Source organism: Poecile atricapillus, chromosome 1 (assembly GCF_030490865.1).
Source record: "Poecile atricapillus isolate bPoeAtr1 chromosome 1, bPoeAtr1.hap1, whole genome shotgun sequence".
In the NCBI taxonomy this organism is placed as follows: Eukaryota; Metazoa; Chordata; class Aves; order Passeriformes; family Paridae; genus Poecile; species Poecile atricapillus.
This window is the reverse complement of record NC_081249.1, coordinates 111709147-111737039: the sequence shown is the minus strand read 5'-3', so window position 1 is coordinate 111737039 and position 27893 is coordinate 111709147. Positions and strand designations below refer to the sequence as shown.

Here is a 27893-nt window from a genome sequence, read left to right as displayed (position 1 = left end):
AGCCTGTGCATGGGATCACCCCAGTGAAGCTCTGCATAGTCCAGTTGGAAAAAAACCTAGACACGTGAGAGTTTTTCATGAGTTTTGCTGCTGACCAAACCAGCCCAGGTTTGATGTAGAAGTCTCTTTTGGAAAATCATAACCTTTTCCTCTGCTGCTGTTGCATTATTTTTGAAGTATGATGTAACCCTCATACACAAAATAATGTCTAGTTTATATGCATTTTAGTTCATATGTACAAACCCCAGTAAAAAAAGTTGAACACAATATATACACTGGGAAATATAATCCTGGAATATGTGTCAATAACATGATTGTTCTGTAAAATAATCCTGCCCACGTTTCCCTTCAGAGATCTCTTCCTCTTTAAGCGAGGTGTGTCTGCATTGGAGATGTTGGTTTGACTTGCCCTGGTCTCATTCTCCTCACAGGGGTCTGGGAAGGGAGTCAGATCCATGTCCACATCCGTGTCGTGGAAGCAGCCGTCGAAAGCCATTGCTTGCACTGCATCCATGCTGTACATTCCCGAAGCCTGGCAACAAAGGAGGGTTACTCTGTGTCTAGCAGGAGCCATTTTGGCAAATCATAAATGAGCAAAACAGAAGATCAAGAAAGCTTTGCCCTCAGTGTTGTTCTCTCTGTGGAGAGCATGTGGAGAACAGGGCTTTCCCACAGTATGGCTCTCTGTGGGGCCTGCCCCCTTGAGCGGGACATGAGCAAGGAAATGTCATCAAATGTCATAAAACACACTTGTCTGCCTGATTACTGCCAGCTGCTGGCTGGCAATTTGTGCCTCAGCTTCTGAAACAGAAGAATCAAACTCTCTCCTGTAGGTCTGTGTTGTTGGAGTTGTGGGAAATGACTGCAAACATTTCTGGCAGTAGGTTTTTGATGGGATTATCCTATCATGTGAGCAACATATGCATCCTTTCTGTGTTCTTCCCCTCATGATATTCCAGCAAGTGAGTTTACAGAGGGGATATTCTTCAAGCAAAGGTTTTAAGTGAGAGCTTCACAGAAAGCAGATGTTTAACTTATGACTATTTCTGCTTCAGGCACGCTTTTATAAAAATGACCTTGTCATTCATCTGGTCTTGGGACAAAAAAGAAACAGGAAACAGGGAGGAATATCATATGAGGGTATGCTGAGGTCTATTTCAAAGACAGAAGATTGATTGATAAGTATTTGAAAACAGAAGGAAGGTTATATTCCTCTGAGGGGGGAAAAAAGGGGGCAAAAAAATATCCCTAACCTCTGCCACAAGAAAAGGAAGAGAAACACAAACCTCTCAGGATCTCAGAGAGGAGGACACTTGGTCTTCCTTCACCCAAGTGAAAAAAAAGGTGAGATATAGAGTGGAGACAGACATTGTTACTGTTCTGTTATCACAGTGGTGTATAAGGACTACTCTGTGGCTTTCCATGATGCTTTCAGAAGGTAAAAAAACACAGAGGGTTGTACCTTGCCCCTTTTTTTGAGTTGTTTTCTCTCTTCAATTGTGGTGAGATAGTTCACTGCTGCATACTCGATGACTGACAGGAAGACAAAAAGGAAGCTGATCCATAAATACACATCCACAGCCTTTATGTAAGACACTTGAGGCATTGAGGCACTTACTCCTGTCATGATGGTCGACATTGTCAGCACTGTAGTTATACCTGCCAGAGAGAAAAGAGAGGTTATCACAGTTCTGGCCAGCTGGTTCTGTTCAGCTCATCACCACTGCTTGGACAGCACAGCTTTGTGAGGCCATGTGATTGACACCCCCTTTAACTTCCTCACACAGGCTCTGAGAAGTGGAGTGAACCATGAAGGACCCATCACACACAATGCTGAGAGCACTAAATCATCTCTCAGCTCAGAATGGTCATTGAGCAGCATAAGGAACACGTTTCTGTGACAGCTTTGGGCACTGCCACACACAGGTGAAAGGTTTGTGGTTGTCCTTCACTTCCCAGAGCCAAGGTTGCCACCGCATATTTCCTTGTCCAGGAAAATCGCTAAATAATAATAATTTTCCCTCACAACTCTTTCTCAAATTGTATTTATTGAGAACATTTATCAGCCTGTATGTCCCTGTCATAACTCCAGGGCTCTCTAAAAACAATCTAGCATAAAAATGCTACAGGACTGAAACTAAGAAAAAAATATTGTTTGCCTCAGTATGACCAGAATTTCACCCTCATCTTTTCAATCTCTGCTCTTACATCAGATATTCATTTCATTTTGGTTTGCTCCAGCTCAGAGAAAAAAAAAAAAAAACAACACCCAACTCAGGCTCTGCTTTTAAAGAAATCAATGTAACTATAGAAGTGAAAACATCTTTATTTCTGTGAGACAGCACTGTCAGCTGAGTCTCTGCAGCCCTTCTCCAGCTCTACACCAGTTCAAGTCCACTGGAATATACAAGAGTTTTCCCCCTACCTCTCTGCAGCTTCTTTAGGTTGAAGGATGGAGTTTGAAATACACCATATAAGAGGAAATCAATTCATTTAATATACATATACTCTAGGCTAAGGAGCTAGGCTTATTAAACTTTGTAGTTAAGGTTTCCTATAAATTATGTATGATTATGCTAATGAAATGTGCTTTATTCATGGAACTCCTGATGCATAACCTTCTGCAGAAATCCATACATAAAGAACATGATCAGCAAAACCATCTTGACAACATTAAAAATTGCCTACTGAGAATTAAAAAGTTCTTTTTAAAGATGAAGTTAAATTTCTTCTAAATAAAAGGAATTCATAGATGCATTAATAAAAGTAGGTAGGAGGTACCATCATTTGTTTACAGATTAACAAATAGATTTAAATCTCATGTATTAATAGCTTTAGACTGTGCCAATAGAAAGGGACCTGAGTGGCTACAGTTCTATTTTTTTTCTAGATTGATATAGTTATAGAGAAAAATGAGGACTTTTTCTCTTGTCTAAGAAATTTGACAACATACAAAGCAAACATTTCTAAGGTGTCCCACAGTGAAAGGTTTTGCCACACAGGTAAACTGTTTCCAAGTTGGTAGGAAGATAATGAATGTTTCTTGAGAAAAAGAAGAGCTGCAGAGCTTTTGCATAGATTTGGCTTCACCTAATGATCCATGGATTTGGGGAGAGATCTGACTGCCTGTTCCTACCTGTTGCTTTGCTGGGAAGAGGGAAGGAAACCCCAGGTTTTGCAATTAAGTCAAATTCTATCAGGAAATCTGCAGAATCATCCCTTTTTGCTTTTGTGGTGCATGAGCTGTTTCCAAAAATAGCAAAGCCAGTCTGAACAAACATCCCCTTTCCAAATGTAGAGACTGACTACAGGTAATGACAACAGAGGTAATAACAGTGTTGTTCAGGCAATTATCTGATCTTTTTGCTTATGTCCTGTGTAAATAAGCTAAGGTAACTCCAAACCCTCCCCTCTCAATTCTATACTTCCCAAAGAATATACAGAATTTACCTAATGACACCCTGGCAGGAACAGCTCTTCTATCAATCCAAAAGGAAACCCAAGACAGCATCACCATCAGCATGGCTGGGAAATAGGATTGTAGCACAAAAAAGAAAATATGTCTGCGGAGTGCAAAGTTGATAAAAAGTCGATTGTACCAACCTATTGGGAAAAAAAAAAAAAGGTGGGGGAGAAGAGAAGAGAGCTGTGTTATTTGTGAGTTCTGTTTGCTGGCCCCTCCTTCTGGCAGGAGTGGTGTATCCACACAGCAGAGCAGTAAATGCCTCAGAAATCTTGCCACCACCTTAGTTTAACACAGTGCTTTACAAACTGTCCACCCTCCCTCATTTATGAGAGTGAAGGGTCACGGCTGCATGCCTAAAATATTGGGGTTGGGAAACTGAAATAATTAAATAGACTTGAAGTGAAACTGCCAGGAGAATACAGACATGATACACTGTTCAGTGATGCCAACACCCTGCCTTCTCTGAAATGACAAGAAGCAGCCCTTCTTTCCTTCTATTTTTCGGTGGGAGCCACCTGCTTGCTGGCCCAGTATTCACTTCAGAGGACAGGGTGCCATCTAGTGAATTTTGGGGCATGTTCTGCCTGTGCAGCACTGCATCCGTGCTGTACCTCCTGCCACGGCAGGGAAACCACCTTACAGGGAGGTAAAAAGGCAAAAGTGGGTGGCTGCCGAGCATCTGCCGGTCCAGGACAGACAGAGGCATCCGTGAGCCTGTGTTGGAGCACTCCTGCCATCACAGCCAGTGATTCTATAGAGAAGAACATAGCAAAATGAACCCCAAATAATATTAAACGTTCTCTTGTGTTTGCAGTTGTGGAGAAGGCTTTTTGTTTCAAAGATTATTGTCTCTAAAATGGATTTAAATTGTTGCTCCTCTGGAGGTCTGGGAACTCCAAAAGCCTAAACACCTACAGTTGTTGTTCACTGAGATTCACAGGAAGGGATATGCAGAACCTGAAATGCAGAAAGCTGCTTTGTGGGAATGATGACTCTCATCAGAGTGGTGCTGTTTGTTCTCCACTATTATTTACTTAGAAGGTAAATTTTCTTCCAACAAGAAACAAAAAAAACAAGAGAAAGTGGAACCTCCTGAGCAAAACAAAACCTCAAAGCCGAAGACAAGTGCATAAGCCTACAAAGGATAGCATTCTGATTACCAGATATGCTACAAGCATTATTCAGGTACTTCCCAGTGGTCCCTGGGACTTTAAAAATGTCTTCTCTTTCACCTATATGCTGCTGAATAAGGTCACCATCAGAACTTCTGCGTGTCAAGTGTAAAGCAGTTACACTCTGCAAAGTCAAAGATGCTGTGAGAGTGCTGCAAAGCCCTGGGTGCAGAGGCGTTGTGAGGGTGCCCAGCTGTGCACAAAGCTCCATTTGCTTGCCATGAGTGTTTTTGGTGAGAATAGCAAGGCAGAAAGAAGCCAGCTGAGTTCCTGGAACCTAGTCTTAGGTGGAAAATATCCCAGTCTCCTTCTTAGAAAAAGGACAAATTTGATGTAGCTCTCAGCAAGGCACAGTTATCCTAGCAGGGTATCACTCACCCTCCTCTCACATGACAGTGGCTCTTGAAAGATAGAGCTCTGTTCTTAGCTCATACAGGAGCAGGAGATAAGGGTGAAGAACCTTATCAAGCTGTGAATTCCTCACCACTTAGGCTGCATCATAATTTAAACTGGGATTTCTGCATTCAGTAGCAGCCACCAAAAACTTGAATGGCCCTCTTTTGAATGCAAAAATAACCTGTAAATAAAGTATATAAAAAAAATCTGTCTGCTGCTTTCCTTAAAGGCTTTTTTCCAAAGAGTTGTGCACCTTATCATATTAAATGGAATAGTTTCTCTTTTATTCATCTGTTTTGATATAAAAGGCAATAACCAAACTGAAATGAATTGACTCACACTGCAAAGTACAATAGCAAGAGTGCTGTTTTCTTTGGTTAAAAAACTATAGTTAGACTACTTACATAGAGAAGTGTTTCAAAGTTTATAATTTCATGTAAAATACAAAGAAAACAAACCCCACCTTGCATGAAATCAAGACTACAATAAACTCTTAAAGCCTCTGCAGTTTGCCAGAAAGTACAGAGCAAGATCTACAGGGAGAAATAAAAACCTGTCTGGAGCAGATTAACCTGAATTTAAACGATGTTGCACTGACATAAAGGGTGTTTTTTTTCCTGAAACTTTATTTATAAACAAGGAAAATTAGGCAAATGATTAATTAGACCTGAACAGATCTAATATAAAACAGTCTCATGAAAATCCTCCAGTCACCAGATTTTTAGTGACATTACACAGCTCCAAAAGTGAGGATATTTTAACCAATAAAATGTTAAAACACACTGAAAAATTCTTCTTGTCTGCTTTCTAGCATCTGACCCTTTAGGATTTTCATTTTGATGCTTTTCTGTATAGCCAGAACATAAAGATTCCTGTAAATTCAATACTCCAATAGTTTTCAGAGAAGCACCATGATTTTGCAAGAGCTCATAACAGCACGTTTTTGGTTGCTGTGCATTTTTTTTTTCAGGTTCTTAATGCCAAATATGAAGTTACAAGTATTATTATGGCCCTTTTTTCCTAAAATAAGGTATTATATTGGTAGTGCAAAGAGAACCAAGGCCCCAGACTGACAAGACCTCATTTTAACTGATCTCTCAGCAGCCACTGTCATTTATTAGCAAAGAATTTGAATGTGAAACACATTCTCCATGGTTTTATCCTGTGTTTCTCTCTTCTAAGGAGAGGGGCTTACTATACCAGTACTGCTGTAAAAAGCAAGTCCACTGGAAGCACTGAATTCCTCAATGAAGAACTGGGAGAGGGAAATGTGCTCATCTGTGCTCAGGGATTTGTTGCCATGTTTCCAGTACAACATCAGATCATCTTCATTGTATGCATCTGTGAGAAAGCAGAAACTGAAGTTACAAAGTTACTAAAGTAAATCACTTCTCTTTCCTTTCTTAGGGAGAGGAGAGCACTCAACCAATCTGGGAAAACCCCAAAGAGACGTTTTTTCACACCAGTTTGTCAGTTGGTGTGGAAAAAGACCATGCTCCCTTCTTGCTCCAAGTGCAGCCCAGTCCTGTGCCCTGCCAGCAGCTGAGGCAGGGGTGAAAAAGCAGATGCTTCACAGTAACATAAGCACCCATTTTCATTTTTCCAACAAGTCAAATATTCACATTTTATTTTACTTTTAACCTGCACATTTTCTTCTCACTGAAAAAACCCTCATGCTTTTTGACAGATGTTTAGATTTAGGCCTTGGAATAAACACCCAGTGGGAATAAAGTAGGGTGCATCAAGGTTTTTCCACCTTCCCAAAGGTCACTGAGGTCTGGAAAGATCCCAAATTGCTTACAGTCCAATATGTACATGCTGAAGGGTTCAGGTCACACATCAAAGTAAGTGAAAGAGGTATTATGCACAAGATGGAGTGCTGGTACAATTAGGAATTAAACTTACAACTTTCCAGTTCTAAAGAACAGTTCTGTGTGTCCAGAGGAAACCTACTGAAATCCATGAAGCACATAGCAGAAACTGTTATTCTGCAGAAAGGAAGACAAAAACAGAAATAAAATTAAAATTTCACACTTTCTTAGCTGTGCACACATCTTAGTGAGAACCCCAACCAATCTGCTTTTTAGAATCCTGTTGATTGAGGTTTTCTGCCCTTTTAGATGCTTCTCAATTAGCTACAAGATGGTTAAATAAAGCTAAATCAGTCAGAGATCATATTTTTTTTTTTTTTAAACATAAATGTTCCTTATTATTAAATATATTATCTTTGATTTTTAAACTCTATATTTGGCCTGATCCTTCATTAGCCCTTCACCCATTTTGCTTTGAAGGTTTACACTTATGAAGATTAACAAAGGGCGTTCACATTTCTTGACTTGATTTCTCATAGACTGAAGTAGATAATATTGCAGATTATAGCAAATATTATTCCAAGAGCTCTATTCCCAGCTAGAATGGTTATAATATTTAATTGCAAAAAGAGATTAGCTGCAATTTCTGGAAGCTTGCTCTCCTCTTAAATGAACTGCTTTATTTTGTAGAAAGCTTAAGGAAATCTAGGCAAAGACAATTTTGCATTCCACCTGCTTTTACACAAAAGTTTAGAGGACAAATATTCCCTTGTATTTAATAAAGAACAAATAAAATTTAACTAGCTAGGGGCAGCAACTTGAATATGGTAAATACTTCCAAATTTTCCTTTCCTGTCACAGCTTGCATGTCATTTGATGGTTTTGCCCATCAAATGGAAGCCTACAGGAATTTCAGCGAGGGTTATACTGGTTATACAAGTGCCCTTTGAAAATTTGTGATCAGTAACCACCCTGTAACTGAATTTTCACAAATATAAAACTTTACTGGCTTGAAATAAGATCATAAGAGTGGGACCTGCATAGGACTTCCAAATACGGATGTTGTTTCCATCCTTCAGCTATTGACTAAAGGACATGGGGAAAAAGAAGAAAAGGAAGATTATTTTAGCAACAGATCTGGATTTTTGTTTTACTTTGTTTCAATAAAATCCTGGATGCCAGGCACTGAAGAAAAACTGTGAAATATGCAGATTTATTGCATGTAAGTATTAGGAATATAATTTACTAACTACATGTAAAACTGGCAATACAAGAAAGGGTGTTTTAAGGCACACCTAAGGAATATATCCTACTTCTCACTGAGAATCACTGATATAAGCCTTAGTGGTGGGGTATAGCTCCTCTGATCCCTCCTTCTCAAGAATGATGGAAATTGATACAGCAAAAAAAAAGCACACTTCACCACTTTGTACCTTACTGTCAGTCTGACTCTTGAACATACACTACTTTAAAGTGGTGTACAGTTTTTGTTGTGAGGATTTCTGCATGTCCTCATGACAGAGGAGATAAATTCATTAATTGTTGAAACAATTATTACACAGCCAGAATCTCAAATGCTTCCATAAATCTTCAAACTGTCCAGATTGAATGAAACATCACCTCTGTGCACAGAGCTAATGAATAACAAACTATTTCTGCAATGCAGACGCCTCAGGTTCCTTACCCTAGGGGGAAAATTCCTCCATTAAAACTATTTCTGCCACATCATCCAAATCTCCTTCATAAAGCAAAGCAATATCATGCAGAGGGAAGGGAGACACATTTAATGACCTTGCTATTCCAGTTCTGGAATTGCTGTTTCACTTTCCAGTCCCTCAACAGTGCTGGTATCAGCACCAAAAATCTGCTCTCTATGCCTTTCTAGAGCCCTGGCTTGTATCACTGGTATGTTAACTGGCAAGTAGGGTGAAAATAGCTGAGACAGTTTTAAAAGACTCAGGAGAAAAGAAACAACCATAACCATGTTTTTTTCTTTGTTAATAATTGTGGGCTTTACTGTACTCAGTAGCAATACTGCTGGAGCCACTGGCAAGGAATTAACACTTGATAAACTCCCTTGAGAGGAAACAGTAATGATAGAAAAAAATATGTTTTCAGTCCTAAATTTATTTTCCCACTGGCACACTGGTCACCAGTTTCCCATTATTTGCTGCCAGGAGATTAATATCAGTATGAGAATCTTACCTGCAAGTATTTCCAGTAATTCCAATTACAGCCAATACATGACAATTGCAGTCATGGATTTTCTAAGGGAAGGGTATTTCCTCACCTCAGACTGAAGAGGACGTTGCCATCAGGATACACCCGGAGCATGATGTTTTCCACAGTTGTATCATGGATGAAAGATCTTTTGGAGTGCACAAAAAACACATCAGGTACCCAGATCTTCTTTATCAGCCGTCCGTCGAAAGTCATACTTTTGTTTTTGTTGCTACGGAATGAGAGTCTCTCATCCTTCCAGTAGTGTCTGAGATACAAAGTCATTGTGAAGTCCTTTGTTTCATCAAAAATAGAAGGAGACAATGCTTGTTTTAGTCAAGTGCAACAGAAAACACTACAAATTATTCATGCAAAAAATCAATTTCTTCTTTGGACATTATCTGAAAGATGCTTAATGAGAGGAATCAAGTACCGCTCATTGAGTTTGAATGTGAATATTGCTGAGGTTTTGGTTGTTTCTCTTGTCCCTGGTGTCTGAGGCTTAGACTTCATTTATCCTTAGATAAAACTTCTATATATTTCAGTGGTCTGGACTGAGCCTGCTGTGCAGTGATAAAAAAGCTTTAAAACCAACCACAGGTAAATGGAAAAAAACCATTTCCTCTGGAAATCTTCACAACCTTTTCCAAGAATGGACTGTGGTTCCTTTAAGGTTTGTTTACAAAGGGATTTATTTGAGTGCCTCATGAGCACTTGGTCAATTTTTTAAAAATCTGTACCTTTTGTACAAAGATTGTACAAGAGCTAAATTAGTATATTTATTCATCATTCATTAGTATATTCATTAAATACATCATAAAGAAACAAATATAATGAATATCATAAGAGCAAGCAATTCTATTTTACAACAATTACAGTAACTACAATATCTGTAAATATAAAATATTACTAATATTTTATGATCCTATTTAGAGAAACATCACAATTTCAAATATACTGTGGGAAGAGATGGAAAGGGTGCTGCAAGGCCAGTGTGAGCTTCTGCACAACCTTACTGCTCTGTGTTCACCTACATAAATTGTGTACTATTAAGCAGACATCATCTATCTCAGTAGAAGAATTGCTTCTGATAAGAATACTGTGAAGGGAGTATTAGATCTTCCCCTGTAATAGGATTTTATGGCCCTGTAACATGATTTTATTATATGGGTAGGTTTGTAAAGGAGTGCAGGAGTTTATACTGACAATATTAGTGACAATTTGGACTGAAGAATGAACAGCCTGCATTCCAGTACCACGAGCCCTAATTGCAATGTCTCCTTCCCAGGACCACTTCTGGAACTGATGTTTCTCTTTCCATTTGTTATGGTTACAGCTCCACCCATGCCACAATTATGGAATATTCAGATTTGCATAGGCAAAAGAAGCAAAGGACATGAAGCCTCATCATGCAAAGTGCAGAGTACTGAGAACTCCTGTGGAAGCCCAGGGTGTTTATTGAATAGCTGAAGTTTTCAAACCAGAGCACTGCCCACTCTGAGCTGTTCCTCTGGCCCAGGGAGAAATTCAACATTTACTACTTTAAATGCATGCTTCAAGGCAAAGATGTGCTCTTTAGGGTTTGCTTTCCTTAACTGTAGTATTCTCTATCATCCATCTGGATGTTTCTGAACCTCTTGCATTTTTACTGAAATCCTTCATTCCAGTTCTACTCACCATGTCAACTTCAGATATGCTGTCAATGCTCTCCACCTGCACATCAATGCCCACAGGTATTGGCGACCCTGCATGGGAACAGAAAGAGGGGTGAGGAGCAAAAATCCCCATTTTAAAAGGGAAGAGTGTGCAACATCAGCAGCATGCAGAGAGTACTCCATCCCAGCATTTACTGCATTCTCTCCACTTTAGAACACTGAATGATAAAAGGCAGCAAAGTAACACCTGATGCTAAGCAAAAGCACAAGACATTCAGTGATCCTTCTGCAGCCAGACCAGTTGTTATTGGCACGGCAGTTTGTCCAGCAGTGTCCTTGTGATGCCACAGCCAATGAATCCCTCCGAGTGCAATTCAGAACCACCACAGGAAAAAGCTGAGTAAATACACAAAATACATCGAAGATTGCAAAGCCTTCTTGCCACTTCCAATGCTTATTCACAAACAACACACTTATGACTCTTTATTATCTTTAATTACTGAACTGTTTTAGGTTTGGTATGGCTGTTTCTGAAAAAGCACTGCTTGCTCACTACCTCACAAGGGAAAAGCTGCACACACATTAATCATGTTCTGTCACTGTGCTGTATATTTACTGAGTGCATTTTTAGGATGAAGTTACTCCAAATCAATTAAAAATTACAGCCAAATATGAAATTATTTCCACTCTTTTCAGCGTGAAATATCTAGAGTGGAGGATCTAGTTCTACATAGGTTATGTCATTCCACTAATTGATTAATCACTTCCTTACAGGGGAGGAAGAGAGGACCATGCCTTTATGAACATACACACCACCACCACCCCAAGAATATTCTGCATTTTGCATGAAAATCAGTAGCAATTATTGTACATGGGATTCCAATCAGTTTTGTCAAAAACAGCCAGCTAAAATATTTTTAAAGTACACATTTCAAATAACCAGTTAAAAACATGAATGCGAGGAAGTCAGAACAGCAACAGCTTTTCTAATTTGTCTTTTTCTTGTCTTTTCCTTTTAGCTCTGTCAAGCCAAAATAGTCCAGGAACATCGCTCTTGTGATAACCAGCTACAGTATTGTGTCCCTTTTTGGAATTATCCTTAAAATAGCAGCCTTCGAGGATTACACAGCTGCCTCCAGTTCTTACCAGTAAAGAACTTGAAGTATTTTAGAGGTATTTTTAAATCTGGGGCTGTAATCTCTTGATTTGACCTGTCTTCTTTTAATGAGGAGTCTGTCCCTGCACAGAACAGATGAAGATTCATTGTGCATGGGAAAGCAAGGTGAGATGTGCTCAGTTAGTAGGGCACAACAGAAAATATTTAGGCACTGACAAGAGTGGGCTCTTTGGCTCAGAAATCACGTCTCTCTCTGAGAGGAATGCCTTCCTCAGCCTCTTGGCCAAAGCCCAAAATAAGATTCAGGACACTAGACAGCAAAGTTTGTTAGTAAAACACCAGGCAGCACGTTGGAAAATGCTGCTTCTTATGGAGAATAGAGACAGCAAAAGACAGCTGCCCCAGAGGCTGATACACAAGAGTATCAATGAATATATTCAGCCAGACTCCTTCATACAAAACAACAGATTTTATACCTCTCCTAAACTAGTTTTGCCCACTTCTTGCTTTGTCTTGATTGCAACACACAAATAGTTTACTTGCACTAAATAGCAACTTGTACCAAACACTGGTACAAGTGCCTGGCTGTAAACTGAGCCGAGTCATCTTTTCTGTATTCCACTGAAATCTTGGAAACTAAACACAGGTTTAGCCAAAGTAGAAGTCATTGTGAAATTTACTCCTGAGTTGAGCATCGTTCACAAAAGGCTTCATACATCATTTAAATGCAAACAACACTTTATGTTGAATTATGTGCATGGAACAGGGGGAGAGGGGGAGCATCTCTCAATGTCAAGAAAGGTTTTACCAGCTCCTGAGGCAAGGACAAATCTAAAGCAAATAAAGTTAAATGTCTCCCGTCAACATTCTTCAAGCAAATGAGGAGCTATGCACAAATCATATCCCAGAATCAGACATCTGACTTTCTAAGCCATGTGTCACACGTAGTGAGGAAAAGGCTTTTCTTAGTGACAGCTGCTCCAAGTCTGATGACAGCAGTTCTAGTATTTTTTGGAATTTCAAAAATGACAGACAATTTCTTACCCATACAAACATTATTCCAGTGTGGGCATAATTTCCATCAACAATTCAGCTTTTCTGGGCAGATACAAAGGAACTGATCACAGAACTAGAAATCAGTGGCAGCTTATGGTTATGTTGGTTGCATGAACACAAACCAAAGTGCCACTTATCCATAAATACACATAGAGACGTTTGATTATTTGAGAGGACAGCTTGTACTGCACTGGGAACTACTATAAAAATATGTTGGTGGTGACAATGAATAGCATCAAAGAAATCAAAACCTATGGCTGGGAGAAAAATAGTGAACAATTCTAAAGTGAATTGAATGAGAAGGGAACTGTTACAATTAAATTTGTTCCTGATTAGGTAGAAATGCAAGAACTGTGAAACAGACTGCTTGAGAAGAGATTCTCTTCTGTCTGAAGAAAGAAAAATAACTTACTCATGATGCTTAGTGAGAAAACTAAGTCTAGCATTCACCACAGAGAATTATTAAAGCACATCCCCTACCCCAGCCCTTACCCATTACTAACAGATCAGAGCAGCTGCAAATATTTCCTTCCTATTCTGACTCTACTTTGGCAACAAATGTAAGCAGGTAATAAAGACAGTAAACACTGCACATATATGCAGCCCTGATCACTGTGCTGTTCAATTTTCTAATCTGGAGCACTTCTGTATCATTGTGACTAACACACCCAACAAGATACCTATTGGCCTCAGTCTGGTCTAATCCTTCATCTTTTTTGGGAACATTTCTGTGTGTGATTAAAAATCAATTCCACTAGAAACAGCGATAATTAGCTATTGGGAACAGGATGCTGGGAACTGTAATTTCTTCATCCCTTGGATTTGTTTTGTCACAAGAGGATGCTTTAAAAAAAAACCAAAAAAACAACATAATTGCAGTAAGATTTGAAAAGGTTCCTAAACCAGCCAAATAGGAAAGCAATTCATCCACCTCTGTGTTTGCAACACAGCTTTCTCCCTGCTAGATTGAGAATTTCAATCTCTGTCTGACCATCAGACAACAGCATCAAAGTCACTTAAAAAAAAAAAAAGCAACCAGAGCAAAGCTGTGGTTTTTATTTCCCAGTTTGACAAAACTGGGGATGGAAGAGAGGATTTTGTTATTAAATTGAGCAGCTTCAGTTGCTTCTGGAGGGTCACTACAAATCATTATTTTAGAGGGATTAGTGATTTTCACAATGGAGGCTCCACAGATTTTCAGGATAATTACTCCTCAGCAGAAAAAAACAGCATTGTTTTCAGACAGTTTTAAGCCATTTCCAGTCTTCTATTTTAAAGGTTTAAGCATAGCAAAAGAATTCCTTGATGAGCATAGAATTTTATTAATAGATAGTACATCAGGCAAGTTCTGTAATACCCTTTTTAGAAGGGATATTATGTAAAAAGGCTATCCTTTTAGCATTTTTAGGATCAATATCTAGAGTAATAATGACTGGTTTAGTGAATTCTATAATATTTTTATGATAGCCAGACCTTTGTGCATGCAACAGATTGCACCTGAAGATTGATGGGATGAATGTTGAATTTAGAAACAGCTGTACCCAACTGGCTTTGTAAGAGTGTATGCTAGAAAAAAAATAGGAAGGTCTAGAGAAAACTGACAGTAGGAGACAGAGACCAGGGGAGAATTAAGATCTGTAGTTGGACTTTGTTCTAAAAAAGGCCTGTGAACCTGTAGAGGAAGAAAATTGGGTAGAAATGTAAACAAGCTCAAGGGAGCTGAAGCTTTGTGGATTTATTTACTTTCCTCTGGCAATGACAGGAACAGAAGAATTACTGGCAACAGTATATTTCTTCTTGTTACTTCTGAGTTTCTTTCTTATGTATGTAAGAAATTAAGATGGTTTTGTATGAGCAGTAACCAGCTCTTGGAATGGAAGACTAAAAATTAAAATTAAAAAAGAAAAAAATCCAGAGGAAGACTATTAGAGGTCTTGCAAATAATCAAAATATTTCCCCTCCCCTCCTCTCCTGGACCCCCAGCCATTCCTTCCAGTAACAGATGATAAAAAGCCATTCCACTTTCATCCATGTCAGTCTTCATCACAATCAGAAGACATTTCTCATCTTTCAGGGAGAGCTGTGATGCAAAAAAGTAAATAATTTGGTGGCAAAGAGCTGTTAGAATTGCAGCCCTTTTTGAATATACACTGGGCCATATTTCACTGGATATTTTCTTTTCTTCCTCCCCCCGCCCCACTTTTACCTTATATGAATGTAAATGTTACTAATTTATTTTGAAGAGGGAGGAAGCACAAAGGGGGAGTGATATAATGGGATTTTTGATCCTCTGAAAATTCAGAATTAAGATTATGTTGAATTGCAGATTGAGATGCAAATTTTCAGGAAAGACTGCTACCTCATGACCAAGTAAATGCTGCGAAATTATTTTCATCATTTCTAATGCTTGCTTATGTTCTTATCTTCTATATTGTTTGAAAAAGAAGAGACCATCAATTTTAAAATTTTAACTAACACACTTGTAGTGTAGAAAACTACAGGTCCTTAAGACACAATGTAAAAGAAAAACCAATACATATACTATACATGTATACACACACATGCATACAAGATCATGTGTTACTTCAGCCAGTATTTTGAAATAAGATAGTTCAGGAAATAAAATGATATAGATAAATAGAAGTATAATAGAAAAAGAAGTAGATTTAAAGCATTTCTAAGGACCTGCTCTAAGACCTCTCTCAACATGGAGTTTTGGCTGCTATGGCAGCCTGCATTGTGGCCCTCAGATCTGAGCTGCTACAAGTCAGGATATGCTGAGAAGTCTCGTTCATTGTCTGTGCTCACCCTTTCTTGCTGTGTTTAAAACTTGGGGATAATCTTTCCAAGAAGTGCTGGCAGCATAATTTCATTTCTTACTTTTTCTCCACTCCCAGAAGCTCCCTTCTCACTTCCAAACCAAACAGCACCATGACATTACACAGAAGACAACAGTCAAAGAACAACCACAACAAAAATTTTAGGAAAGGAAAAAACCACCACCAACTTCCATCAACAACTCAAGAGCCTGGTTTAGGGAGTAAATACAATGCAACAATGTCAAGTTTAAATTTTTAAGGTTTGGGTATACTGAATTGTTGATTTGCCTCACTTAACCTCACTATATCATGAGCTGCAAAGTAACATTTTTAAAGAGTAGGATCAGTTTGCCAGCAGCCTGCTGGGTTTGCTTCATCTCAATGCTCCATGTTTCTCTGGCTTTGATCTCTAATCTGCTAATAAACAGACAACGTCAGGACTGAATTTTAAAATCTACAGTCAGAAAGTCAAATTCTGATTGTGCAGCTGAAATGGCACTACAGTCAATGGAAGAATGCCAAAATACACTCAATAAATGGCAGCAGAGTTGTGTTCGTTTGGTCAGAAAACGAATCTCTCACCTCCACCATTATTCCAGTGACACTGCCGCCAGTAGCATCAGAATCCAACAGTTCTACATTCATTTCCCACAGGTTTTTACCTGTGCATGTTTTCTCGGTTTAAAAATCAAATTCAGCATGTTTCTCCCTTGTAACTTAAGAGTACTGGTAAACTCTGGGTCCTGTGGTCTGCTCATTTACATTGCATGTATGGGGCTAGATGAAATCAAACAAGGCAGACTTCAGTATAAGAGCTCCCTAAACTGAGCAATCTCCAGCAGGTTCAAAACCACATTAATTTTACAGATGCCTTTTCTCTTAAACTGGTGCAAAGGGTGATTGACCTTATCAGGCAAAGGGCACAGTGAAGCCAGATTAACAAAATCTGTCATTCCAACTCCATGATATACCCAGAAAATCACAATGGGGTTTAGGAAAGAGAGAAAAAAACCTGTGCCTCTTCTACAGGTAAAGAATAAATACTTGTTTTTCATCCAGCTTTACTGATCTTTTTGTTTTTGCAAACTGATGCACTGTGCTGAGCTGAGTAAATCATGTGATGTGGCACATGACAGACACAAGCCCTTCATGAGTCACAGTACAGAGCTGCTTCATTAAATTTGACGAAAACAAACCCAAAATTTCACCTGTGTTAACTGCACAAAGCCACGGTGCAGTAAGTTTGGATGCAGCTCAGGGATATGTTGTAACTGCTGTGGCAATGACTGTAGGAATGGTATCTCCAATTTCTCCCTCTCCTCTAGGTAAGCTTCCTTCTGCTGCACACTTAATCATCAGTGTTCTTCAGAGAAACCCACACCCCATGTCTGCTGTTATGCAATAATCCCAAGGATGTTATTCAGATTCATGTTTCAGTAGATAAATTTGTCCACTGATGAGGTCACAATTGTGTGTTAAATCTCTGCTGCTGCCTTATGAATGCCAAACCATTCCTTACTACTGCAACACCACTGAAATCAATGGTAAAACAGGGACTCTGGAGTATAAATTTGGGATTGACTCTCATTTCACTGTGACTTTTTTCACTCTGTGCTATAAAAATGCCAGTGGATCTGTTTCATTCTAAGAGAGATTCACATTCCACATATTAAGAGAGTTCTGAAAATTTGGAAGTGCTTGAAGAAAAAGGTGCTTCCCATGCTACTGTGGCATGTGGGTGACAGAGGAGAAGCAGAGCAGAGGCACACTCCAGCTGAAAGCTATTTCTGAAAGACAGGAGTACAGCTGAAATCACGCCCAGGGCAATGTGATGAGTGAGAGGCCTGTGCAGTGAAGTCAGTGGAAAAACTACAGCTGGCTTCAAGAGGAACTGAATGGGCTCTGTGACGAGTCATCTACCAAAAAAAGAAGACAAGGAGAAAAAGCCTGGGTGTAAGAAATCCTCCCTGCCGGTGGAAAACTACAACTGCCAGATCACAGGGTATATTCTCAAAGCTGCTTTTATGTCCATCAACAGTATTGTTTTCTGGGATGATCCAGCAATAAAGGACATCCCAAACCGCTGTCTGCTTTCATGGAAATGCTACCTCTCCTTTCTGAGGTGACACACTCAAAAATTTAAATTCCTTGTGAGGTAACAAGAAGATGTCCAGACTAACAGATATTAGACAAGACAGTGTTAGGCAAGAGATAATCTGAATTTCTGTTGCCAAGAAACAGACTGTATCTCAACTATTGTTCAAAATCAGGCAAGGTTTTTGCTGTCCGACATAATTTCTATGGTAACAAGAAACCCCTTCCCATTCTCTCGGTGCTTCCAAAGATGCTTTCCTTACCCATTTTCCCCCTTGGCATGATCAGCAGGCCCCAGATCCCAGCAGCTGGTGTCAACAAGAGCAGCTCCCCAGACTTCAGCTTGCCTCCCAAATCTGTGTTTGTCTACAAAACTGATTATTGTTCCTCATATATTTTATTTTGGCCCCATCATAATCCAGAGCAGTTCAGTCCGTTTTCATGAATCATGAAAAGGGAACTGGTGACGCAAAGGCTCAGACAAAGCTTATTAGTGGGGCAACTTTCTCTTTTTTTCAATTTTCCCTTCCATGAAGGAGAGTCAAAATTGAATCCAAACTGTGAACATCCCATTGAATACTCCCTTGATCCAGATGCAATTTACTTAAATGAACAAATAATCATCATAGTGCCCAACAAGACAGAAACAACATGATAATAACCTGAAGGCCTGTGGGTAGCTGTTTGTTTTTTTTTTAATTTTGTACACAGCAAACAGATTTAGGAACTGATGGATCATTTCAATCTCTCAAAACAAATCTGATGACTAAGTAATTTTCTAATTGCTATTAGACTGTGGAATTTACAGAGAAACCTTAATCACTGTTCTCAAAGAACCTTACTGCAATACTCTTTTTTTACTTAGTTCTGTAAAGCAGATAATTTGAACTGTTCTCCTATTGATACTAAACACAGAGAAGTCCCTTGTCTTTGACTATTTCTGTATTCTTTCTCTATTTCCTGAAGTGCAACAACTGAGGTGTGCTGCCGTTAAATCTGTCATTCCATTTGAAGTGGCAAACTTCAAAAAAAGTTCAAGTAAACTTCCAGAGAGAGGATAAACTCTTAACCAGCACAGTGCAGGCATGTGCTGCTTACCTCCAAATCCAGGTCTCAGTGCAAAGTCATGGTCCTCTATGTGAAGAAGCTGCTCGGATTTAAGTGGTCGGACCTTCGTGCTGTCAAGTTTCCTCATTTTAATTTCTCGTTTGCTATGTTTAAAAAAAAAAAAAATAAAGTTATAAACTTAATTCATTTCTTCTGCCCCGACAGTCACAGTACTAGTCAAATGAAATAGGGACCTAGTAATAATGGACAGCTGAATCTGGAATGCTAAGGGTAACAACTGCGCTAATAAAGCTGGAGAAAGATATATTGGGACAAGTTGGGAAATGAGGTATGAGGGTGGTGCCCAGGTCCATGAAGAACACCAAATTTATAAGAACTACTAGATCCTCTTCTGTTCTCCTCAGATATTGTAGCTATCATTATACAAGAGAATAGAGCTGTTTGAAGTTATTATTCACATAAACACTTGCAAATCAAACTTGGAAATAACACCACATACCCGTGGTTTAACACTTCATACATTATCCATACTAGAAAGACAATTATTCCTTTTATTATAAATGTAGTTTTTTTCCTAGGAGCTCAAATGAGTCAGTAATTTCTTTAGGACTGAGAAAGGATAATCCTGGATCTAGGGACTTGCAGGGAGACTGGCTTTAAATGGAAAGAGAGTAGGTTTAGATTGGATATCAGGAAGAAATTATTTCCTGTGAGGGTGATGAGGCCCTGGCACAGGTTTCCCAGAGAAGCTGTGGATGCCCATCCCGGGAAGTGTTCAAGGCCAGGTTGGATGGGGTTTTGAGAAACCTGGTCTAGTGGAAAGTGTCCCTGCCCATAGCAAGGGGGTTGGAATGAAATGATGCCATGATTTTAAATTCTGTTGTACACATTAGGAACACATTTCTCACAGAAGTGTTCTCATGGTGAGAACAGTGAAACATGGGAATGTATTGCTTGGGCAGGTTTTGAGACTCCTTTCATTCAGGCTGTTTTAGAATAGGTCAGACATTTATTTGCAGGAATAACTTGAATACAGCTGCTTTGCCACAGGCAAGGGACTCTCCCTAGATACAATTTCTTTCATGCCTTCTGTGATTCTCTGGGACTTTGCTGCAAGCAACTCTAATTATTACTTTTGACTGAATGATAGAAATGTGTTCTGAAGATTGGCCTTGTAGTCAAACACTACTTAAGGTAAGATATGAAATACCTAAGGATAAGGTGTATGCCTCTATTTACTTATTTTTCTCCTTCCCCTGCTTTTTTTCTTAATAAAGAAGCCCAAGAAATTACTTTTACATTACAAAAATGATGAGGTGGCTGCTGGGCTGCTTAGAATTGTTGGGCTTGAACAAATTCACTTACCTGAGTATTCCTGAATGTCTCTGGCAGTGCTGTCTGAATCAAATTACCAGGGCAATCAGAGGTCCATAAGGCATTTCAAATACAGACTTTAGTTTTTCTAAGTATGAAAATCATGTGGATGGTAAAATGAAAGCCCACGCTTCAGAGAATTAAAATCACCACAGAGCAAACTTGCATCAGGGTTGAACGGGCAGCAGAACTGAACAGCTGCAGTGTTCTACATGAGGAAATTCTGCTGCTTGGGATGCAGGAGAGGGGAAAATGATGAATTATGTTCAGAATGCCACAGCACAGCTAATACAGTTGGGAAGCATGAGGTTACTTGTCATCTGATATGCCAAGGAAAATGCCTGTTTGATGCTCCGAGGATCTCACTAGAAGAAGCAGGCTGGAACTGACTCATCTATTACAATTTCTCACTAGAAGCAAGTCTGTGACTGAGGAAACCTTATCCTGGACAACAGAGGCAAAGACAAGCTACCAGGGCAGAAATTTTCTACTTAATAAGCCACTGGGAAGAGATCTTATGGGATTTTAAACCACAAAGCCATTTGGAAGAAATGTGGCTTGCTAACTGCTCAAGGTAATGAGCTTAAGCACGCTGAACAGACTCTTGCACCCCTGCAAAGTATTTGGAAGCCTATGGAAGTAGCCATCGTGCATTGCAGAGGTCATCACAAAGGGAAAACAGCCCCCAAACTGGGAAATGGCTTTGCTGATGAAGCAGCAAGAGGGGTTGCAGAGAAGGACATTCTTGCAGTGGTACCACAGAAAGAAATAGATTCGTCCGAGTTTACCCAAAATACAATCAGAGGGATCACAAATTAATTCAATTTCTTTAGGCTGAGATCAAAGAAAGTGGGTGGGCTGTTACACCAGCAGGACAGGTTGTAGTACCACCCTTGCTCCTTCAAGAAACAGCCCAGTGAGAGCATGAGACTACCCACTGGGGAACAGAAAATCTTTTAAAACATCTGAAGAAAGTAGTAATAGGGAGAAGAATGATTGATATCGTACAACCTATAACAAGCAAGTGAGAAACCTGTTGTAAAAACAACCCCGCCACAAGCAAAAGAGTTGTGTGTTAGGGGCAACAGAGACAGGAGATCTCTTGGGAAATTATTGGCAAATAAATTTTCCTGAGATGCCACGCAAGGAGGGATGCAAATATATAGTGGTCCTAGTTGACTTCATCAGTGGATGGCCTGAAGCTTACCCCTGTCACACCAACACAACAAGAGAAGTAGTGAAAGCTTTGCTCTATCATGTAATTCCAAAGTCTGGGATTCCTTTGGGAATGTCATCAGATAAAACACCACATTTTGTTGCAACAGTAGTTGGGGAAGTTAGCAGGACTGTGGGACTTACGTGGGACCTGCACAGACCATATAGGCCCCAGGCAAGTTGAAGGTATGAATGGAACCCTCCAAACTCAGATTTGTAAGATTTGCCAGGAGACATCCATGACATGAGTTCAAGCCTTGCTGAGAGTCTGTAAACAGCCAAAGCAGGGGGACAACATAAGTCTCTATGAGATATTATATGACAGGCCATATCAGGCTCCACATGTCCCGGGAGAAATTCACATGAAAGGTAAAACTGATCTGCAAAATTAATGGTTCTGAGTTCCACTTTGCAGAAGCTCCAGATTTGTCTCGTTATCCAAGCTAACAGCATTGCACACACCCGCTCATCCATTCCAGCCTGGAAATGGGGTCTGTATCAAGTGATGGGACAGTGACCCCTTGCAAGCCAAGTGAAAGGGACTGTTCCAAGTTTTGCTGACCACCTGCACTGCATTCAAGGTTGTTGGCAAAGGACTGTGGATCCACTACTTCAGAGTGAAGAAAGTTTCTTCTCCCAAAACCATTAAGACAGAGACTGATACAAATCAGGAGAATGTGGTTTAAACTGTTTTTTATATGTCTGTTATCTGCCCAGCTGGTAACCATGACTCAGGCCCCATGATTTGCATAGGACTGTAGTCCAAAACGTGTCCAAAGTTCTTCATAAGAACAATTGCTGGATCTGTACCCAGTTACCACCTCTATATGGGGATGGTCACTGGCCAATGATTGGCATTTTAATGGAAGAGTAATGTATCAAAAGGTGGGAACCAATTAATAGTACCCTTCTGCCCCCTATACCCCTAAGCAGCCTAATAGCACGTGTGGTTGTAAAAGGCCATTCTTCCTTCATATGGTCATAAAACCAATTTCAGAGAAATAATCAGCCCAAAAGTTGTAGCAAAGATGAAATTGACAGGGTGGAGACTGGCTCCACTATTTGAGACAGGGTTGTACTGGCTTTGTGATGGTAAGATCTGAAAAATCCGGCCCATGAATAAAGATCAGGCTTGTGCCCTTGGGGCTGTGGTCCTGAATATAACAATATTTGATCATCTTGAAAAACCAAATGGGAGGAAGAAAAGATCTCTTAATCCCCTCATTGAGCATCCCACACTTTTCCATAATATAGTCAGAACTCTCCCTCCCTCTTACGGAGTGCTTGAACTGGAGAGAGTGACTGTAAACATCTCAGCCATTGTTGAACATATTGAGCAGCATACTGCAAATGCAATTTCAGCCTCACAAGAGGAATTTGACAGTATGTCCTGTGCAGTTATGCAGAACAGGATAGCTCTCAATTTCATACTTCCTGCACAGAGAGGTGTATGTGCTATTGTCATTACCACTTGCTGTTCTTATGCAGACCAAAGTGGGAAAGTTAAGAAGGATGTGGATAAAATTTGGAACTAAAATTTTACATGAAGTAGTTTCCAGAAATGACACCTTGAAATCTGACCATATCTTCCATACCCTCACCTCATGGTTACCAAACTGGGCCTGGGTAACAGACACATTTATAATAGCTGTAATTATAGTTATCATCTGTGTAATAGCCTGTGGGTTGGCCAGTTGTGTAAACCAGTACTGTGGGTAATACAGAGTAAAGATTAGACAAAGTAGTCTTGTTAGTCTCTAAAATTAAAAAAATGATGCCAAGATGATTTTTTTGCCTTTTCTTTTATATACCTTTTATATATCTCTTATGTAGCCTCAGTACTCTTAGCATGCATACTTGCAAATTCCTTAAGTCTGGTAACTTAGCATAATCCTGGTATTCTGTCAGGCCAGGAGACCAAATATCCTAAATGCCCCGCAGTAGGAGGCTGGAAAGCCCTACATTCTCTTGGGAAACCAAGGTCCTCTCTTGAACAAATCCTGTAAATGAGACATTTGGGCTCCAGATGGATGAATATCATGCCATTCATCCAGGCCTCCCATTGGGACATTGTTAGATATGCTAATTTATAAGGTCTGTAAATTGTATAGGCAATCTATTGTGTGTGCATTGAGGCTCATTCCACCTTGGAGAAGTGGTGCACCAATAAGGATCCTTACTAAAATATCGAGGTAGAAAACCCTTATCCCTCAACCGTGTCTGGCTCTCAATTTTCTAACACCAGAAAAGGGCATCAAAAGAAGCACAGCAAAAAAACCATATTATATTTCCATGGCCTCTTGATCATGCAGCTTTCAGCAGCACACCATGGTCTAGGGATCTGAATACAGCCATGGATTCTACACATTCATGGCAGATGTCAGGTTGTGTTTGAGAGGAAAAGCCCACACAGAATTCCAGAACCATTTAGGTTGGAAAAGACCTTTAAGATCAGTGAATCCAACCATTAACCCAGCTCTGCCAAATCCACTGCTAAACCATGTTCCTAAGTGCAACACCTACACATCTTTTAAACACTTCTAGGAGTGGTGGGTGAATCAATCCCCTCCATGGACAACCTGTTCCAGGACTTAACAGCCCTTTTGGTGAAGAAATTTTTGTGAAACCTTTAGAAGACAGATGCACCTGAGGACAGGAAATCTCTTTTTACCTATCTGCAGCAGCAGTAATGAAGAGAACTCTGCTATTGGTGTAGATCTGGGCAATGATAAAAATTTATTGGTCTCAGTGAGGCACATGCTCAAGAAACTGCTGCTTCCACTCATAGCTGTGCTTACCATAGCTCTATTTCAGGCAAGGGTTATGTAAATTAAATGGCAACCTATAGTTATGTTCCAAAAGAGGTCATAAAAGCACTTGAAGTGTTTCAGATCACATAGGGAATTCACTCTTGCTGGTACTTCTGTATTTAATTAATGGGAGCACTAACTTTTTGGCTGAAAAAGAACAAGGAATAGCATTTTGACACTTTCCTACCCAATACTATTGCATGGACCTTGGTATTTGCCAGAGATCTCAAAGAGCATTTAGTTATTGCCTACAAAACCAAAGCAGCTAATTGAGAATTAATTAACAATGGACAAAGATGTGTCAGGCTTTTAAAGACAAATTTAGCTGCTCCCACCTGGCCTAGAAAACCATTAGCAAATGAAAAGTTAAAGGTCTGCTCAAGGGTACTTGGATCATTTTTGGCTAAAGCATTTAATCACTTAATGCCATCAGTGTAGCTCCATAAACCAATGGCATGAGTGGGATAGATGTGGTTCATGTCCCATCTGGTTGTCTTTAACTTCCCAGGCTATCAAAAGTTTATGCTGGTTCAAGGAGGAATCGGACAAGTTAATGGAAAATAAATCCACTGAAGATCACTGGGTCTGCAGAAATTACACCCAACAAATGATGTTGCTGGAGGAAATTTGGTGACTTGGTACAGCTGTGAATATTAGGGGAAAAATATCTTATTTGCCCTGTCCTTATTCATCCAAGGTTGTGCTTGCAACAGGGATCCCTGGAAAGTTCCTGCTTGGCTGTTCCTCTGTTTTAGAGCTCTGCTAATGATATGGTAAAAGTTCTTGTAGGAAACTATAGAAAGGTCTTTTTCCCGCTACCATCCTTCCATATTCAGAATGAAACTAGGTAAGTTTATGAGAAGAATACTACTAAGGTGCCTTTTATGAAAAGAATACCCTGGCTGTCATGGCTGTAAGTTTCATTCCAGTGTTGTGTCCCCAAGATACTCCAGCTACTACTAAATCAAAGGTATCCAAAAGGTAGAAGTTACAGAAATCTTATTCCAAGTGGAGTCTGTGGGGTAATCCAGCAATGTGACCTCTGAAATGCCTTACTAGATTAATCAAGCCTTGGAGCCCAGATAAATAAAACAATCAAAATTGCACAGTTCTCTCTCGTACACATGAAAATGCATTTCTAATTGTTCAGTAACATCAGCAATATGTACTGTCAAAAAACCTAATATTTTGACAATCAAATGTTTTGTTCTTTGCTGTAGGAAATGGACCATGAGAATAATCGCTTTCTCATGTACTTTTGGTTAATGCTTTAAAATCTTCTTTACAGGAGAATGCAGACAAACAGCTTTGGAGGGAGAACTGGGTTACTCTATTAAAACAGTGGAACTTGTAGGTTAAGTAACATTTTCACATGGGATTCTTTTTAAAAGGCCACCCATTTAACCAAGGCCATCTGTCAGCTGTGTCCCTAATAACCCTAGTGCTGCTGGAAGATTGTTCCCCAGAAAGAAAAAGATGTTGATGGAAAGTCAGATCCTGATGCAATGTACTGGAGGATAATGCAGCCTTTAGAACAAAAGCAGAGAATGAAACAAAGAGAAATTAAACACATTCAGATCCTTTGCAGAGAAAAGCTGATTTGCTGCCGTTAAGCTTTGGGATCCTCTGTGGCTCAGATTTTGCAGTCTTCTTCCCAGTTCAAAATCACCAGGACCTTGGAAACGAGGATGTGGGAAGCCAAAGCTTGCCTTATGTAAAGAAAACTGCCCCACCAGGCAGCAGCAGATGAATTCCTCCTTGTTCCTATTCTCCCTTTCTGGTAACACACTTGTGCCTGTCTCACAGGATTGTCACGTGGATCCATTTGCATGTACCAGTAAAGATCTGTGACGATGGAGAGGACACTTTGCTAACACTGCTGTTGCAAGAGGATGTTCATCAGGATGCCACAAAATTTCCTCTATCCTACCACCAGGTCTCCCTCTGGCTTTGTGATTTTTTTATGTCAATGATGGAACAACTGCTCTCAGCCATGGCAGAACAGGATAGATGCAAACAACAGCAGCATATGCTCCCCTCTTACCACAGATAAAAGTGTACCAGCTGAGCTTAAAATAGACCTTCCTTGCCACTACCACTAACAAGGTATTTTATTCTGTTTTCATTTGATTCTTAACTGCTTCGTGAGATTGTTAAAACACCAAAATGTTATGAAATCTTATGCTGATACTGGGGCTAGTTTTGTTTATTTTCCTTTGTTATTACAAATAATTGTGCAGCAGAACTCAGACTGTTTGAAACAGCCTGCTGAATAGCCATTCTTTTCATGAGCTTTTGGCTTGCATCAAACTTGGATCCATAACTTTTCAGGACAGAAACCCAGAACTCTTAAGTGATACAGCACCTCTGAGCACCTCTGTTGTGTCATCTGTTACCTTGGATTGCTAAACAGGATTTTATCAAGACATGGAGGGCTCCAGAGATATTTCACTGCTGGATGATGAAAAGTGATACAGGAGGTTAACAGCTATACACCTGCTGCAAAGCATGCAACTTCAGGGGGGAAAAAAAGACAGCTTAAACACATCAGAGGAGTCCAGTTATGATACTTTTCTTCAAAATGTGATATTGTAGAAATAAACTACAAGCTCCCCTGCTCATTTTAGTAGGGGGTCAAGCACATTTTAAAATCTAACAGTTGCATCCCTTCTCCTTCCTTAAATGGAGCTAGTTATTCCCAAGAAAGAAGAATTTTTCTTGGATTATCAGTGGCAGCCATTGGTCTGTTCACATAGTATTAGATTAAACTGGAAACAGGTTGAGAGGCCTCACGCGGCAGATGTGAGCTGCCTTCCTGGGGGAAAGCACTGACACTTTGCCCAGAAATTTATAGGTAAAAACCTCTCTATCATTATTCATTTTCAACCAGCTACTCGATTGAAAAGCCAAGAACAGAGACAATCTTCAGTGTCTAAAAGCATTAAATATATTCCAGAAAGGGAACACGCTGTGTCATCATTAAAAATAAGGTGTCATTTACCTCATTCAGTGCCATGAAAAAGTCTTCTGTAGCTTTCTAGTGTAGCTACTCTGCTGTTTAAGTAATGGAAGCCACTTTGTAACATTGGCATAGGACTTTGGAAGGCATTTCTGTTTCTTGTGATGGGAGTCAGAGGGCAAGAATACTTGGAACATCACAGCAATAATCTGGTAGCTTTGTATCACACCAGGTAAAAGAGCTGGGTGTGGGTGGGTACATGGCTGCATATTTATGAGACTTTCATAAAATCACAATGTGAAAGGTCTGGTTAAGATAAATTAATTAATAATTAATTAACTAATACACCCTTTCTGTTGTGGGAACATTCTATCAATGCTATGCATGCAATAAATCCAGAATCTGGAAAAACAGGACAGTGAACTAAAAGGGTGTGTTGAAAGGTGGCCAACATCATGAGGTTTACCAGATGAACAGAGACAGATAAAGTCTATTTCTTACCTGTTATGTTTTCTTGAGAATGACATTTGATGCCGACGATGAAGACGGTGATGCTGACTGTGAGAACTGTGAAGCACTGCTGTTGGCCATAGGCAGGTGAGGAACAGAAGCTTCATGACCAGGACCATCTCTTCCAAAAGAGAAATGCACCTGATCACCC

The 27893-nt window shown here is 39.7% G+C and overlaps 1 protein-coding gene across 2 annotated transcripts; it reads right to left on the bottom strand.

Annotated features, from left to right (window-relative positions):
- Positions 1–229: 229 nt before the first annotated feature.
- On the bottom strand, positions 230–27861 carry GABRR3 (gamma-aminobutyric acid type A receptor subunit rho3). 2 transcript variants are annotated; one of them, XM_058830682.1, is made up of 9 exons: positions 27734–27861; positions 18905–19017; positions 10743–10810; positions 9136–9359; positions 6940–7022; positions 6235–6375; positions 3451–3603; positions 1463–1659; positions 230–532 (listed from the first exon to the last, which is right to left on the bottom strand). In XM_058830682.1, exons 1-9 carry the CDS (start codon positions 27859–27861, stop codon positions 230–232), a joined length of 1410 nt encoding a protein of 469 aa, XP_058686665.1. The 2 variants fall into 2 exon arrangements, with proteins under 2 accessions (XP_058686665.1, XP_058686673.1); XM_058830690.1 differs by lacking the exons at positions 18905–19017; positions 27734–27861 and adding an exon at positions 12882–12980.
- Positions 27862–27893: the final 32 nt, after the last annotated feature.

Excerpts from the sequence above, each read along its gene's own strand:
- GABRR3 (XM_058830682.1), bottom strand. The coding sequence starts at position 27,861 with ATGGTCCTGGTCATGAAGCTTCTGTTCCTCACCTGCCTATGGCCAACA. Across the intron at positions 19,018-27,733 it reads TTCTCAAGAAAACATAACAG|CAAACGAGAAATTAAAATGA; the intron begins GTAAGAAATAGA and ends TTTTAAACATAG. Across the intron at positions 7,023-9,135 it reads AACGTCCTCTTCAGTCTGAG|AATAACAGTTTCTGCTATGT; the intron begins GTGAGGAAATAC and ends TCCTTTCTGCAG.